The sequence below is a fragment of the Pleurodeles waltl genome, chromosome 7 (genome assembly GCF_031143425.1).
Source record: "Pleurodeles waltl isolate 20211129_DDA chromosome 7, aPleWal1.hap1.20221129, whole genome shotgun sequence".
Lineage (NCBI taxonomy): Eukaryota > Metazoa > Chordata > Amphibia > Caudata > Salamandridae > Pleurodeles > Pleurodeles waltl.
Window position 1 is genome coordinate 423,372,230 of NC_090446.1, and position 16,161 is coordinate 423,388,390.

Below are 16,161 nucleotides of genomic sequence, written 5' to 3' on the forward strand. Positions count from 1 at the left end.
AAAGTGCCCTTTTGGGATGGTCACCTGCACACTTTTTTCTCTAGATGATATTCGTCATGATTCTCAAAGTGCATTGGAGCTTGCTAACCAGGCCCCAGTGCCAGTGCTCTCACCCTAAATTGGTAACTGTGAATTGGTATCCCCAATCGGTAAGTACTTTAACCCCTTTTAAGTCCCTAGTATATGGTACCAGTGGTACCCAGGGCTTGGGTGTTAAAGGGGTCACTTGGGCCTGAAGTATTGTTTGTGCCACCTTGAGTGACTCAAGTAAAACTACAGACTGGAAGCCTGCCACTCCAGACTGCAGGAGCAGTGCATACTACTTGAATTTGACTGTGCCTAGACCATGTGTGGCACAGCCTCAGCACTGTCCTTAATATGTCAGTCACCCCAAAGGTAGACGTCCTGAGCCCACAAGGCAGGGTGCAATATATTAACGATGTGGACATACACGTGCAAGCTTTTATGTCCCTATTGTGGACCTTTCCATTAGAGGCTAATATGAGTGAACAATGGTCCAAAGGATAACATGGGCTGGCACCCAGGCAAACCCAAAGTGGCAAGCTCCATTGTGATACCACCAAAGTGGGTCATGTTTGGTATCAAAGAACATGCCTCCTCACCCCTGAATCTCGTGTCGAGGGTGAGGTGGCATGGACCCAGAAAGTAACCTTAGAGACTGCCCACCGAGTTACCCCAGTTCTGTGTACTGGCAGCCACCCAGACAGGATTCTGACCCCACTGGGCAGAGGTTTGAACTCTCCTAGGAGTCAGGACAATGGCCTGGACAAGAAGGAGATCACATCTCCTTCCCGGGAAGGCTAGTGAAGTGGCACATCAAGACGGTGAGATACTAAGGGCACATTGCCTTTGATATGCAAGCAGGCTGTCTCCCAGTGGACTACAAAGCTGTCCCCCTTCCCAGGCAGGTGGGAATATTAGTTAGTCAGGAGGTATGCACCCCAAAAAGACTAGCCACCCCGCTAGTGTGAGCAGCCTGGTCTGTAAAGCAGAGGAAGATTTCTGCCGTCTTTGAAAGAAGAAGAATAGAGGGATCTGAGTACAAAAGGTGCCACACCTAACAAACTATACTTGAAAATGACTGTCACAAGTACCATTTCTCAGCACCTGCAGTTCCTGCGTTCAGCACCAAGGATAGCCATGACACCTCTGCATCCAGGCCCCATGAGCCAGGTAAAACTGGTCTGAATGTTGCAGCTTGGTCGTGGGATCCGCATAACTTTAACCATGAGTGGGTTCCTTTTAACTCAACGCCGCAAGTTACCGAGTGTCACTAGTAGCTTTTCCCATTGACCACAATGGTGAGATTTGATAGCTTGTGAATGCACTAATTTTATTTCTGCCTCAAAATCCTCAACTCCGGACACATGTAATTGATCTGCTTTATTTTGGTGGCTAAAATTACATCAAATGTGCTCTTTTTTTGTAAATTGGTGTTGGATTTCTATTGAGTTGCGTCAATTACTTATCATCCATGTTGGTAATCTGAAATGCTTAACATGTTCCTCTAGTAAAGCCTTACTGCTCTTTGCCACACTACCAAGAACGAGCTACGGATTTATTATTATTAATCTGTGGGACCATCTTTAGGGTACAGTGAGAGTAATCATAGTAAAGCCTACATTCACCAAACAGAAATCTTAAGTCTAATCTTTTCAAAGACATACTACTGTATGGCTTCTCTCCTACATTCCACCCAGGTATGAAATATCTAGGCTTCATCTGGAGTCTGCACAAATATGACGTGGCCAATTTCGTCCACATCCTCAATAAAGTTGGGGACATCACACCCAAATATCAACGAGAACAGCAGTTCATGCCCTAGTCATCTCTTGTCTGTACTTCAGCAACTCTATCTTGATATGGGTTTTTCAGTCGCATCTAGCCCCAATAAGAGCAATGCTTTGCTTTATGACCAGCTAGCGGAATCATCAAGAACACATGACCAAATTTTTCCAATCCTAAGTGAAACTGTATGAACTAGGATAATCTTCAAACCTTGTTGCCCTACATACAATGCCTTAGCTTGTTATACACCCTTTTCATGTTTAGTTCCCTATGCACCTGTGAACTCTCCTTCAATGGAGCTGAATGACAGACAAGCTTCTTTTATCTCTCCTTTTGCGAGCATCTCCACGTGTAGACTTCATTCATGATGGTTTCTTTTAACTTTTTCTTCCTTATATCCCACTGCTTTATTATCGCCCTTTTACTTACTGTAAGTCAGTTTGGATTTTCCTACGGTCGCTTAGTTTTCTTATTGTTGTGCACCAAGTCAAATGTATTGTTCCTGGTTAAAGTGCCTAAATGCCCATGAGTACTAGTGCTATGAGTATTTCAAATTAATAAACAAATAAAGTTTGCGCCACAGCACATGTCCTTTGTCAGGTCATCTTGGCATAGTCCTCTAAAATTAAAATTCTGTGGTCAGAAAACATTAAGCAATCTGTGAAAACATATGGATCACTATACAGTTTTAAAGTAGGCATGCATGGTCTTGCACAAAAAAATATATATACCTGGTCTAAACTAGTGATGTCCACATAAATATTGCTCTTCAAAGCAAGAGGGCAAGCCTCAGTCACCGTGCGGGAAAACATCTTAAACAAGGACCAATCTAGGGGACAGAAAAGCCATAGCAAGTAAAATCAGCATATACTGAAACGGTGAATCGCTCTAATGTTTGCTTTTTTTCAATTTGGTATTGTTAGATACATATTCAATTTGACTTGCCTCTCTTGCCCTGTCCACCGGAGAAGACATCAAACACCACAGTTAGAGTCTGTCTCAGCTCCCATGAAAAGCGTAAGCACTCATCATCCTAGAACAGAAACAAAAGGTCCAAAGGACACACAATCAACAACAATTACAAGATACATGTTTAGGAGGTTTTACAAGAGTAGATCTGGTTATCTAATCACAATCAGGAACATAATTGTAGGTATATTTAATATTCTGTTTATAACCTTTCACTTAAAAGAAGAAATAAATATAATCAATTGAAATGCAGAACAGTCTGAGAGCACTTGATCCACCTTGGGCGCGTGCAACAAAACACACAAACAAACATCGCCAATGCCAAAGGCTTTGGATTTTCTATCCTGAAAAGATGTTTTCAACCTTGAGTAGCACCTAGAAGTCTGTGCTGCTTGTGGCTTACCAGTGTTTCATTTTAGTGAAGTAAGGTAAGTACATTATTGCTATGCAAACAGACATGCTACAGCAACTGACATGGTTGTGGGGAGAGAATATGAGCAGTATATTGGTGCTAGAGGGGAATTTCAATAGAAGAAGAGCACATGGTTGTGTAGTTACAGTAGAAGCACAGGGTCCAGCTGGCGAAAAAAAACTGCAGATTTCAGGCAGGATCTGCTCAGTGTTAAGGATGGGATTGGCCCTGAGACAAGTGAGAGCAACACATGGTCTGCTGGAGAAGCACAGACTGAAAAACAAAGGAAGGAGTGGTGGGTGAATGGGAGTTGGAGTAGCACAGCAAGTAGGACATGGTCCAAATAGTCAAAAGGTAGAATGCAGTATGGGTTCACGAGGACAGGGAACTCTGCAGGCAGCAATGCATGGTTCATGGGGGTGGAAGGAGTTGTGGGGTCAGCACTTCCAGGTTTGGTGGGAAAGAGCAGTAGAAAGTATGGGGTTGAAGGAGCAGCCTACAGTTCAGAGGGGAAGAAAAAGTGCAGGTTCCAGAGGGGAAGGAGAATGCAGGGCCCAGAAGGGAAGGAGCAATGCAGAGTTGACTGCTCCTGCAGGCCACTATGCCAAAATGTAAAAAGCAACAGTTCCTGTGTTTTATTTCAGATATGCTCAAATTAAATAGTTCTGCTTAGAAATATTTTCATAAATAGTCCATGGCCCTCTAGTATGTAGGCAGAAAAGCAAAGCTCCAACAGTGGCTATGGTCAAATATCAGTCTGGGCCTTGTATAATGCAGATGGTGAGCCAAAAGAGCTAAACCCAGCATTCGAGGGACTACCCCTTTTCCCCAATGCAGTTTTTGAAGGAAGGAAAATGCACCTCCCTTCTTACTAAAGGACAACTTGCCTAGACGCTAAACACATTGGCATGAATACATTCTGCTAGGATGCTAGCTGAATTACATTCTGTTACTCTGTCTATCAGTCAACACTGATGTTACAAACCTGCAAGAGAATAGGTTGGAGGGTGGGTGGTGTACAGTGAGTAGGTGTAGTTCTAGTTCTTTAATCACTACAGTAAGCAAAAGGTATTTGCACCTTTACCCCCAACTTGATTCAAACTGTTGAGAAGATTCCCAAGGTTTTGTAAACCAAAAATGCAGACATCAGCCATAAACAAAACAAGCTCAAAATCTAGATAGACAACTTCAAGCAAGACCTGACTAAACTGTGCCATGCACTGAAGTGAACATCCAACACACTGTGCTTACAAAAAAGTTGTATGATATTCTGACAGATTTTGTAGGATCGATTTAGTCTGTCATCCTGATAGTACTCAACAGAAGATTTGTTCTAATTAAGGTGACAGATACTTTCTGAGTGAAAATGTGGGGGGTGAGTACTAAGGTCTGAAGGATAACCTGAATTCACCAACAGACAGATTGGCTGAGTCTGCAGTACAATATTCCATGACTAGCAGATGATTAACATATTAAAGAGGGAACACTGGGGCATGGTTTACATAAAATTCTGGAATGTTAATGGAGTCAAAATCATGACTCTAATGCAAACTGTGAAGGGGGCATCCTTTGAGGTCCCAATATTACAGGAAACCCACTTAATGGGTACAAACTTCCACTTCCTTACATTACTGGGGTACTTACAGGTGGTGCATTCCACATTCATGAACAGATCCAGGGAACCATCAATCATTTTTAAAAGGAGCTTCCCATTAACTGTTAGGCAAGTAGTTTAGCAGATACAGGGGGTTTGTGATAACTCAGAGACAATCAATTGAGAGTACTGAGCATATACTCTGCTGAGCATATATGCTATTCTTCCAATCAACACCCTAAAGGTAGAAGTATACTGACTTTCTAGGGCAGATGACAATAATAGATGGTGACATTGAAACTTTGAAGAATACAGGTCTCAGTGAGGTGGGGAGGGACAGGAATAGACAGTGTGGAGAAAATCGATTCTAAGGGGGATGTCAGAATCCATGGGATTGAGGGATGCATGCAGAACACTGCATTCTGACGGAAGGGCACATACATATATCTTCGCTGCACACAGTGTTCTCTTTTTTGGATTTCTTTGTACTGGGAACAGGCGTGCAGAAGGGACCTGGTGTTCGTAACTAAAGAAGAAAATACAGTGGATCTGACCACTCCCCAACTGAGGTCATTGTGGGACCCACCATCAAACCTAGAAAGGCAAGTGCAAGTCCACCATAACTCTTTCAGAGGGTTTCAAACTGATGCAGTACTGTTCAAATAGAGACAGCACTGCAAGTGCCTTGAGGATAGTAAGGTGACCTTAAATTATATCTTGAAAGAGACAGCCTCCAATAAAGGCTCTAAGCCAGGTTAGAAGAGAAGAGCTTGACAGAAAACCTGCATCGGAATTGGAGAATGTCTTGGAAGAACTGAGATTAGGAACACACTCAGGCAAAACCATTTCAAGGAAGAATTCTTTAAACAGAATACTAAGGAGAAAGGTATACGTCTGTGAGCTATTGTACATGAGACAACAGAGGCAGGCTTTCTTCCTAAAGATTTGTGGGAAAGGCAGTGACACTCCATAATGTGACTGCATGTTCTGTGTTTTAAAGAAAATGAATATAGGTCCCAATTTCAGGAATGTTACATTATGATACAAACAAAAGGTACTCGCATCAAGCTAAATGTAGTGCTAGAGGAATAGTAAAGACACAAGACAGGGCTGACTGCGCCATTATTCAAGGAGATCAGATGCAACATCTTAGTAAGTTGTTTTCAGTGGTCTCTGGATATGGAGGACGGCATATCACTTAAGGCAGAGGGCTCAGATTAAATTATATTTAAAATCTATTTGGCTCCTTTTCATAAGTGAAAATAATCTGGGGTACGTCCACAGTCTACTCAGCACAGGGCGGGAGGCAGCAGTGTAGTAAATAGAAAATATTTTTGGTCATGCAGAAATTTAAAAAAAGTGCAGCACAAAAAGGATTGCTGGCTCCTTAACTGGACCCCGCTTTTCAAATGTCTTAGAAAATAGAAAAGACATTTGAGAATTGGGGTAGGGTGGTGCAACTATAAGGCTGGAATAGAAGAAACTCAAATTAGGGCACCTCCTGTGCATCTTGTATAGTAATCGAATAACAGATTGGTCTTCTACCATAACAAAAGTGCCTATGCAGCTGCACTAAATGAGCCTATGCAGCTGCACTATTCTAGCAGGCGGTCTTATCTAAAGCCCCTATGTACACAATGACAGATTTAACAAGGACCCACAGTAGCGTTACACAGTTACAAAGTTATATGGTCAACAAGAAACTAATGGAGGAAACCAGATCTTTGCTTATTGAATAGTTGTGGTATTCTGATCCTCTGCATTCCAGGGTGATGTCAACCCTGACGTGGTGGTGGCATGCTGAGGACGGAGCATTCAGACTCTCTCACAGCTGACTCCCGATGAATGTTTTCTAGGATTGAATGTCATTTAAATTTAAGCCTGGTAAGGAGACCACCGTTTGCTGGACTTTCTCCCTGTCAATTACAGGTGCATTTTTTTTTTCTCTTTTTCCTTTTCCTTCCCTAACATTGGACATTAAGAGAGAACTAAAATAAACAGTGGAAACTGTACTGAGAAATAAATACTGAGAGACTTCAATGAGAAATATTCTCCTATGTTGATGAAACTTCCATGCCGCTGCCCAATTTTCTACGTTGCTAGAGTACTGTTTTTTTGTTGTTTTTTTTTGTCCCACTGGATTGTACAAAGAACTCTGCTTGCTCTTTCTTCTGGTATCCTACGGTGCTTCAATACTCACCTCATTTTTTCTATGCAAAGGATTCTACCCGACTGCGCAAGTCCTAACTTGCTTCGTCATGGATCGTCACCATCTCTGTTTTTAAGGATCTCGCTGATGTGCACAGCTTAGGTTTTTTTTTCCTTTTTCCAAAAGTGCACAACTTTCCAGCATGTGACTGCCGCACTTGAACTATTAACTTCAATTGGCGTCTGTTATGTACATTGTGAACCTTTGTTATCTGTTTAGTTGTTAGTACCTTCTGCAACTCGTACATATTTTCCTCATTATGCAGAACGTACCAGCAACTCCATTTTTCCTCTCATCTCCTGGGGAGCCACCCATTAAATGGGCTAAGTGGAAAAAAGTTTTTGAACGGTATGCAAAAGTTTGTGGAACCTCCTTGAGTGCTGAAAGGAGAACGGCCCTGTTGTTTCACTGTCTAGGCTCAGCGAGGCAAGAGGTGTTTGACCATTTGCCTGACATTCCTGACAGTGAGGTAATAGATCTTAATGAATATGAAACTTGTATACGCAAGTTGGATATCCATTATCTTCCCAAGGTCAGCACAATTTTAGAGCATTATTACTTTGGGAAGCGTTTGCAAAGAGAAGGTGAATGCATTGAAAATTATGTTACCGATCTTCGTTGTCTTGCTTCTTCCTATAGGTTTGGAGCTTTTACAGACGAGAGAATCAGGAATCAATTTATGTTGGGGTGTCACATTGAAAAAATACGGGAGGAGCTATGGCTTAGAGATGATCCTCCTCTTGAAGAAGTGCTGGTTATTGCAAAAAAAAAAATTGAACATTCCTTGAAATGTGTGGATGCAATCAAGAGTGATGTTTCCAATCAGGTGTCTGTGATTACAAAAAACACGGGTACCTCTTTGGGTGTTAAACAGAGGCATAACAAAGGACCTACTAAAGATAAGAGATGCTTCAGGTGTGACAGGTTGGGCCACTTTGCAAATGATAAGATCTGTCCTGCTATTAATGCAATATGTAATTTTTGTAAGAAACGGGGTCACTTCTTCTCAGTTTGCAAGCTAAGAAAGTCTAAGCAAATCGGTATATGAAATTACCACCCAAGATGGTGGAGAAGTGTACCCTACGGATTTCGACTGTGGGCAAATTATCTTGCAAATAGAAACTGGCAAATGTGTTGGTCCCCTGGATTTCATTCAGGTTGAGGGCAAAAGAACCAAGGTTTTATTTGATTCTGGTGCCAAAATCATGATTATTTCTAATTATTTTTTCCACCTTGACCTAAAAGAGACGTTGTGTTACTAAAGCCTGATATTAAACCATGCGCCTATGGAGGTGAGCTTTTACCATTACATGGTTTCTTCGTAGGCTTAATTGAATATAAGGATCGCCACATCTCCGGTAAGAGTTATGTGTCAAAGAAGGGCAATAGCATTATTAGTTGGTGGCACCAAAGGGATTTAGGAATTATGTTAGATCTTACTCTGGATAATCCCATTGTGTTGAAAGAATTAACCCCTGTCAACGCAGTTACACAGCAAACAGATTTGGAATTTACAAGCCCTACATTCTGAATTCCCGAAGGTTTTCAAATGTGAACTGGGTTGCTTAAAGGGTTATAAACACAAAATTCAAATTTGTCCAGGTTCTGTGCCAGTTTGTAGCAAGGTAAGGAGTATTCCAGTGAACTTATGAGAGAAAGTTCAGACGGAAATACACAAACTCAGAAATCAGGGTATCATTGAGGAAGTGGAAAGTACCGATTGGTTGGCCCCTGTGGTTACCGCTAGAAAACCCAATGGATCCCTTAGATTATGCATTGACCTTAGACAGCTTAATAAGTGCGTAGTGGTTGACAAGTACCCTCTACCCAATATTTCTCAACTGCTCATGATGTTGGGGGGTGCCAAGGTGTTCAGCACCATTGACTTGGCATCTGCCTATCATCAGATTCAACTTGATGAAGAGTCTATGGATCTCACTGTCTTCATCACCCGCTTTGGCACATTCAGATACACTCGCCTCCCTTTTGGCCTAATTTCAGCTGCCTCGGTTTTTCAAAGGGTCATGGAAAAAGTGTTGGCAACCCTAGAAGGGGTTTGGTTTACCAAGATGACATTTTTGTACATGGCAGTAACAGGAATGAACACGATGCAAGAGTTCGGCAGGTTTTGAGGAGGTTATGTGACCACAATTTAACTGTTAAATTTGAGAAGTGTAAATTTGGCATGGAAACCAATGACTACCTTGGCCACACAATAACGGGTGAAGGGGTCATACCCAAAGCAGATTTGGTTGACACTAATCAAAACATGGTTTCCCCCACCTCCAAAGAAGAACTTATGCGTTTTCTGGGGATGGTGGAATACTATCATAAATTTGTTAAGAACTTCGCTGAGGTTACTTATAATATGAGGGGTTTATTCCGAAAGGGAACAAACTTTCTATGGAGTGAGGAGTGTGAGAAGGAATTTAAAGTGATCAAGAACAAGTTAGCCTTGGCCCCTAAACTTAAGAATTTTGATCCAAAGAAGAAATCCATAATTACTAATGCCCCAATACTATACTTGAGCCATTGTGGGTTAATGTGTTCTTGGGAAATGAAAATGCAACTGTTGATGATAATATCAGAAAGGCAAGAGAAAATGTCAAAGTGAATAATCACAAGATTTATTTTGATCATAAACATTCTGTTAAAGTGACCAAGGTAAATGTGGGGGATTGGGTCATGATTAAGCGTCCAGGTTTTCAGTCTGGTGGCAACAAGTTATCGAAAACAATGAAAGTCATTAAAATCTTCAACAATGCCATCAGAAGGGACGACCACAGTGTATGGAATCTTAACCGTGTGGTTCTATGTAGAGGAAGGGAGATGCGTGATGCAGAAGAGAATGACAACTCAAGTTTGGGAAAAGACAACAGCTCCACTGATGACTTCTTAAGGAGATCTGATCGGAAAAAGCGAAGACCTGCTTATCTAAAGGACTACATGTAACTTGTTTTTTTAATTTACTTTGTACCCTCATTTGTCATCATCCTTATGTATATAATTTGTGAAGTATATAAAGGGGGGGGTATTCTGATCCTCTGCATTCCAGGGTGATGTCAACCCTGACGTGGAGGTGGAATGCTGAGGACGGAGAGCAGAGAGCAGTGAGAGCAGTAGTTGGTGGCGACGCTCCTCTTCGTTCCTCCGTGGTATGGCTGAGCTTTATTACATTGTTACTTAGTAACAATAAACAAGTAATCTGTGTTTCCTGAGCCTCGGTCTCACTTTCCTTCAATAGTCAATTGCCATTTTCTTGAATTAAAAACATGCAGGACAAAAATAGAGAAAAAATATATATATTTTGTTTTAAAACGCATTCAAGATCAGATCGCACACCTATCAGCATTTGGCCACTGGAGAGGCAGACAATTGCATGCACACTTACTCTGCAGATGGGCCGGATGTGGACAGCTTGTGAGTGGTAGCTGCTATGGAAAAGACGCTCTGCCTTCAACAGGCTCGCAAGGCCAGCCTGCAAAATGAGAAAATACGTTTACTGGCAGAGTCCAATTACTGATAGAGAAAATATAACTAGTTATGTTTCCTTTGGCAACAGATCACATATCACATCAAATATCATGATATTCGTTTTGTTCACCGAGACGCAATATCAGAAAGAAAGAAAAAGGCTGAAAAAATGAACAACACGAAAAACTGAGCAACAGCCAGAGATTATTAAACCAGTACTTTAAATGGAAAAAAATAATCCAAAGTGCATAATCGGAGATGGAAGGGAGTCACATACATTTGAAGCCTGCCTGGTGTTGAGCCTAACAACATAAATGGAAAGGGGGAAGTGGAGCATGGTCACAGGAAGGGATGAATGCTCTTTGAGTTAGCTCAGTCTCACCCGGCTTTATTCTGACTTCAAATGTGAGTCCCACTGAGCTTAGAGTAGCGGAGGAATGGAGCTACACGGTCTAGACAGCTTTGTGTGTTCGGGGTACTCATTTGAGACTGGTTTTGATGGGACTGTGGCTTGAAATGGCAGACCCGACATTTCCTCCAGCGAGGTCATCAGTGTGAACCACGTCTGCTGACAGCCCTCCATTGACAGAAGTTGGAGATACTCACTGTGACTCCGAGGGGCAACTGTAGGAGAAGTGCTGATGCTTCAGCGGTAGCGCTCGAGCCCTGCAAACTGCTTCTCCCCCAGGATAAAGACAATATGGTTTTCTGCATCAAAGCACAAAGGAATTGTAGTCATGGAAACATGACTGGTACACTGCAGGGAACAAATGTCCCTTGGGCGTGAGAGTGAGAAGTGATCGGCAACAGCAGTGAGGTGCCAGTCTCTCTGCCACCCATTCTCTGGGGCATCGGCCATCTTCGGTTGGGCTGGGCGCTCTCTGATGTCACTGGCCTTCATGGACCACAGCATTTTCTACAACATTGGTGTCCCTTTTCTTTATCAATACTTATTGGCTTTTGATCTACTCAGCACTCCCTGCTGGCTTGTATGAACAAAAACAGAGACTGAACCGTCTGCCCCACACCAGCCGTCAGTACTGCACTCACATTCTGTTGCGCCTTCAGCGATATTAAAATGTTGGCAAACTGGAACTTGCTTCAAAATATGAAGTGTCCAGCACTGTGCACAGGCAATTGATATGCACATACAAAGGCACTGGACTGCATTAAGTACTAACCACCCACTACCTTCACTTCTTTTATATTGTTGCCTGGATCCATGTTGTGTGATGCACTCCTAAAGTCCTATAGAGAACTGGTGGTAACATTTGCTGGCTGTAAGGCAACCCTTGGCTTTCTATGGCTGGGGAGAAGATATAGACAGTTCATGTTTTCGGATGTCCTGGTGAGAAAATGGCCTGGATTGGCCCAAATTCACCAACACAGCAATGTCTTTTTCCACTCTGAACAAGTTTCTGAGCAGGCTTTAAGCCATTCGTATCCGTCACTACAGCTGAAAAAGCCACAATTGAAACCAATAAAGAAATGAAAATTCCTCATGCAGAACTGGTCTCTTTTCAGATGAAACTAGGTTTCAATAGACAGGAGGACTGAAGACCTGAAGCAGAAAGTCTATGGGATGTGAAACTTGGTCAGTGAATTATGTACTTTCCAATCAAAAGTAATTCGACCTGGAAGGTCACAGCATACGAAATGATATTTACATATTTCGTGTTCCCAAAAAATGAATAAGAAAACATCACAGCTTTCTTTCTACAATTTCCCCTGCCAGGCTTAATGTTGATGCAATCTGAAGGCCAGCTAGAATTTTAAACAGCACAGGGAATCCAATCCAGGAGAATGGGTCACTAAGAATTCCTTAGACTTATCATCACATTCCTCTTCCAGCACAGTCATGTGAGGACTTTAGGCTGCTGAAAGGCACAACTTGTAGCAACATAAGGGTCACAGAATCTCAACAGCAGCAGATTTTTCACATGAAACAAATGTTAACAGGAAAAACCTTCTGGCGTTCTTTCTCCCTCCCCTCCTACAAAAAAACAAACATTTGGTACAAACTACTATCCTAGTCACTGTGAATAGCCAAACCAGAAAAAAGGATGACCCCTAAGAACTCAAGAAGGCCCCGTATTTGCTGGAAGAACATAGGCCTAGCCCCATCACCCCGAACATGAACATGAAACATCTGGCTGGGTGCAATTCAGTTTGGAGTGCATGCCATTCAAATTGTGACAATCCATTTTCTTTTTGGGCGTTATAACATCTACCTCAACTTTACAAATATGTATCTACCCTTTACGTCTCTGTCACTTATTTTTTTGTTTAGATCTGTTTATTGTTTCCATATTATTGGTTGGGATTCCATATTCAAGTTACATGACAGCACTTAGAAACAATTCAGCAAGTTGGTGATTCGTAAAGTTTACATGAAGCTAGTAAGGCATATTTATGCATTTAACACTCGATTCTGCAGTTCAGGCAACTAGGGTGCGCTTATCTAGTCATGCTGCATGTTACGAAGGCATATTTAGCAACATCGAACTTTTAGCAGTTTGTTAGTTATACAGATCAAATGTGACTGTGGTTTCCAATGACAGAGGTTAACAATTTGTTTCATCAAACAACAACATATCTAATACAACAACATTTTGGGATAGCCTAACTCCAAACAGCTCCTTCCCTGCAATGCTCACTAAACATTACAAGATGTTTTATAAACATAGGCTTAAATGGACATTCTTAGGTGAGATTTTATCCGGCCAGAATGCTGTATGTATGCGTGTGTGGTCATGGGTAGCTGTTTAGTGGGGCATATCTATTGTGGGGGACATGGGTGGCTTCCTTCCCACAGAGGCAGCGTCACTAACGAATGAGGTGCTTGTTGTGCCAGGGGAATTATGCACTGCAGTGTGCAGGTCAGACACTATGGCATCCCAGGCATTGGCTAAAGAGGTATTTGCAGAATCCCAGGTTGTCCTCTCTATGCAGGGCAACGCTCTCAGCCTGTGCCCATACCGTCAATGGTTGTATCCAAGATATAAGCGGCGGTGGATCAGGTGACTTCCACCTGAAGGTGATGAGTTTCTTGGCCAGTAAGAGACCAAGATCTATAAATCTGGATGTGACACTTTATTTTTGGCTCCTACAATATAGGCCTAGTATGCATGATTCCCATGTATTTAATATGTCTCTTCTGGTGCAGAGGGTCAGGGGGTGTTCCACTCCTTTCCAATAATGAGGTAAACGAGGGCAGGACCACAGCATGTGCAGGAAATCTGCTTCTACCAGACATCAGCGAGAGTAAGCAGTGTTCGAGAGTTGAAAGTATCTGTTTGTTTTGGCAGGGGTGAGATAGGCTCTGTGCACAATGTAGAGCTGTATTAAGCAAAACTGGGCAGTGGACCATTTTTGGTCTGTGCAGGGCCGGCCAAGATCCTGTTCCCAATGGGCACGAAGAGAGGTAAGCGTTGGTGCTGTGTGGATGTGCAGTGAGTGTCAGCTAAAGAATTAGGTGCCTTCTGCGACCTAACATACAGAGGTATTGAATAGTATTATATGTTTTGGGTTCCTGGGTCAAATCGCCCCAATCCTGTCTCAGTGATTCAAGAAGTGAGTTATGTAAAAGAAATAGTACAGGCGGTTACCCTCTTTTCCATCAAGGTTTCATATGGGAGGTGTGCCCCATCCCCATATAAATCTCCCACTGTAGGCAGTCCCACCTCGTGCCAGCTCAAGCCTGGGAGTGAGATTTCCCTCTTGGTGTCCCCAATAGCGATAGTACAGTGGTGTAAGTGGGCGTTTCCTTAGTAAGATAGAGACAGCTGCAAAAGCAGCGATATGCCACTCGCAAGAATGTAGGTCTGGGCATTAGTGCCCTAGTGCAGGAGGCAATAACTGTAAGATCCTGAGCAGGTGACATCGGGCAGTGTCTGACAACTGCAAACCAGCCAGCCAGCGTGACACCTAATGCTGCTGAGATGCCAAATAATAGTGCTCAAAGTTGGGCACTGCTAGCAGTCAGCAGGTTGGTAATGTCTGAAGGCTGCCACTCAACAGTGGGAGGTACTCCATATGAAGTCTCTAATGATGCACTCTAGGGCTCAAAAGAATGGAGGTGTGATACATACCAGAAGATTTGCAAAATAGTACAGGAGTTGAGGCCAGGCAACCATTTTAGGCAAAGCTATGCGTCCTGCCACTGTCAAGGGTAATGACTAGATTGTCACTTGTGTCCGCAGAGAGGTGACTGTGTGTGACACGATGCTGTCCATTAAATCCGTGTGTGTATGATACATCCTGATGTCTAGGTAGCGGAACATAGTACATTGCCATGAGAGGGGTGTGAGAAAGTAGCCTCTTTCTAGCCTTGTTACCCCCACTTTTGGCCTGTTTGTGAGTATATGTCAGGGTGTTTTCACTGTCTCACTGGGATCCTGCTAGCCAGGGCCCAGTGCTCATAGTGAAAACCCTATGTTTTCAGTATGTTTGTTATGTGTCACTGGGACCCTGCTAGCCAGGACCCCAGTGCTCATAGGTTTGTGGCCTATATGTATGTGTTCCCTGTGTGATGCCTAACTGTCTCACTGAGGCTCTGCTAACCAGAACCTCAGTGGTTATGCTCTCTCTGCTTTACAAATTGTCACTAACAGGCTAGTGACCAATTTTACCAATTCACATTGGCATACTGGAACACCCTTATAATTCCCTAGTATATGGCACTGAGGTACCCAGGGTATTGGGGTTCCAGGAGATCCCTATGGGCTGCAGCATTTCTTTTGCCACCCATAGGGAGCTCCGACAATTCTTGCACAGGCCTGCCACTGCAGCCTGAGTGAAATAATGCCCACGTTATTTCACAGCAATTTACTACTGCACTTAAGTAACTTATAAGTCACCTATATGTCTAACCTTCACCTGGTGAAGGTTGGCTGCTAAGTTACTTAGCGTGTGGGCACCCTGGCACTAGCCAAGGTGCCCCCACATCGTTCAGGGCAAATTCCCCAGACTTTGTGAGTGCAGGGACACCATTTCACGCGTGCACTATACATAGGTCACTACCTATGTATAGCGTCACAATGGTAACTCCGAACATGGCCATGTAACATGTCTAAGATCATGGAATTGTCACCCCAATGCCAGAGCATTGGGGAGACCATTCCATGGTCCCCCGGGTCTCTAGCACAGAACCCGGGTACTGCCAAACTGCCTTTCCCGGGGTTTCACTGCAGCTGCTGCTGCTGCCAACTCCTCAAACAGGTTTCTGCCCTCCTGGGGTCCAGCCAGGCCTGGCCCAGGAAGGCAGAACAAAGGACTTCCTCAGAGACAGGGTGTTACACCCTCTCCCTTTGGAAAAAGGTGTCAGGGCTGGGAAGGAGTAGCCTCCCCCAGCCTCTGGAAATGCTTTGATGGGCACAGATGGTGCCCATCTCTGCATAAGCCAGTCTACACCAGTTCAGGGATCCCCCAGCCCTGCTCTGGCACGAAACTGGACAAAGGAAAGGGGAGTGACCCCTGACGTGCACCTCCCAGGGGAGGTGCCCAGAGCTCCTCCAGTGTGCTCCAGACCTCTGCCATCTTGGAAACAGAGGTTTTGCTGGCACACTGGGCTGCTCTGAGTGGCCAGCAGGTGACGTCAGAGACTCCTTCTGATAGGCTCTTACCTGTGTTACTAGCCTATCCTCCTTCCTAGGTAGCCAAACCTCCTTTTCTGGCTATTTAGGGTCTCTGCTT

At 43.4% G+C, this 16,161-nt stretch overlaps 1 protein-coding gene across 1 annotated transcript in view; it reads right to left on the reverse strand.

Moving 5' to 3' along the window:
• Positions 1-16,161, reverse strand: part of PIGT (phosphatidylinositol glycan anchor biosynthesis class T) — a 464,023-nt gene that overhangs the window by 256,746 nt on the left and 191,116 nt on the right. Inside the window, exons 5-7 of the mRNA XM_069243926.1 lie at positions 10,385-10,471; positions 2,755-2,842; positions 2,541-2,638 (exon numbers count right to left, since the gene is read on the reverse strand). Coding sequence (XP_069100027.1) covers positions 2,541-2,638; positions 2,755-2,842; positions 10,385-10,471 — 273 coding nt within the window. The remainder of the gene's footprint in view (positions 1-2,540; positions 2,639-2,754; positions 2,843-10,384; positions 10,472-16,161) is intronic.